This window comes from Morone saxatilis, unplaced genomic scaffold, assembly GCF_004916995.1.
Source record: "Morone saxatilis isolate NCDOM2014 unplaced genomic scaffold, NCSU_SB_2.0 Contig15, whole genome shotgun sequence".
Classification (NCBI taxonomy): Eukaryota; Metazoa; Chordata; class Actinopteri; family Moronidae; genus Morone; species Morone saxatilis.
In genome coordinates this window covers 2,266,047-2,266,773 of record NW_023339707.1, presented here as the reverse complement: position 1 = coordinate 2,266,773, position 727 = coordinate 2,266,047, and the positions used below count along the sequence as shown (strand labels likewise).

The 727-nt window shown below is 36.5% G+C and overlaps 1 protein-coding gene across 2 annotated transcripts in view; it reads right to left on the bottom strand.

Annotated features, from left to right (window-relative positions):
* Positions 1–727, bottom strand: part of dennd2da (DENN/MADD domain containing 2Da) — a gene marked incomplete at its 3' end in the record, with an annotated part of 26,075 nt that overhangs the window by 11,096 nt on the left and 14,252 nt on the right. For both annotated transcript variants that reach the window (XM_035655875.1, XM_035655876.1), the window contains 1 exon segment: positions 326–373. In XM_035655875.1, the coding sequence (XP_035511768.1) occupies positions 326–373 (48 nt within the window).

Genomic DNA, 727 nt, shown 5'->3' with positions numbered 1-727 from the left:
AATAAAGGTATAGTACTGTATAGTATACAGATCAAACAAAACAAAATCTTCTTTGTTATGGGAATCTATTCTAACAGATGCAGCTCTCAAAAGCTTTACTTTAGAGTCACCTTTCCGCCTATAGGCATACGTAATATTCCACTGAAACTCTGTCTTCTGGTTAGACTGCTGATGTAAAATAGATGTTAAATGACATATTCCAATGATGAAACCTTTTTTTGACTTTATATGATAACATGATTAAAGTAAAGATCTTATCTTTCCAGTCAAAAGAAATATAGATAGTGGACAAAAAAGCCTTTGTTACTCCAGCTACTGTACTTACTGTCTTTCTCAGCGACATGAGAGATGAGGTTACCTTTGGGCTGCTCACCTAGACAACACAGAGAAAAGCAGGGTAAATAAACAGCAACATCAGTTGGATTTTGCTTCTTTGCTTTGTACAAGTGACATAATGGCAGTGCTGTATATAAATGTTTTTTCCTGATGTAACTTCCTCAAAAAAAAAGTGAGAGAAGAGTGCTTCTGAACTGTATTGGTTTCTACAACTAATCTAAAACTTGTATTGGTTTAATTGGTTTAAATCTATTCAGAATGGACACTGACATTGGCAGTCTGGACAGCCAATCAACGTCACTTGAAACCATATGCCCGGCTGTCAAAACTAATCTTTGTGGCAATGGCAAAGGCATGATCTTGTCCTGTCTCGGTCTTGACTCTGTCTCTC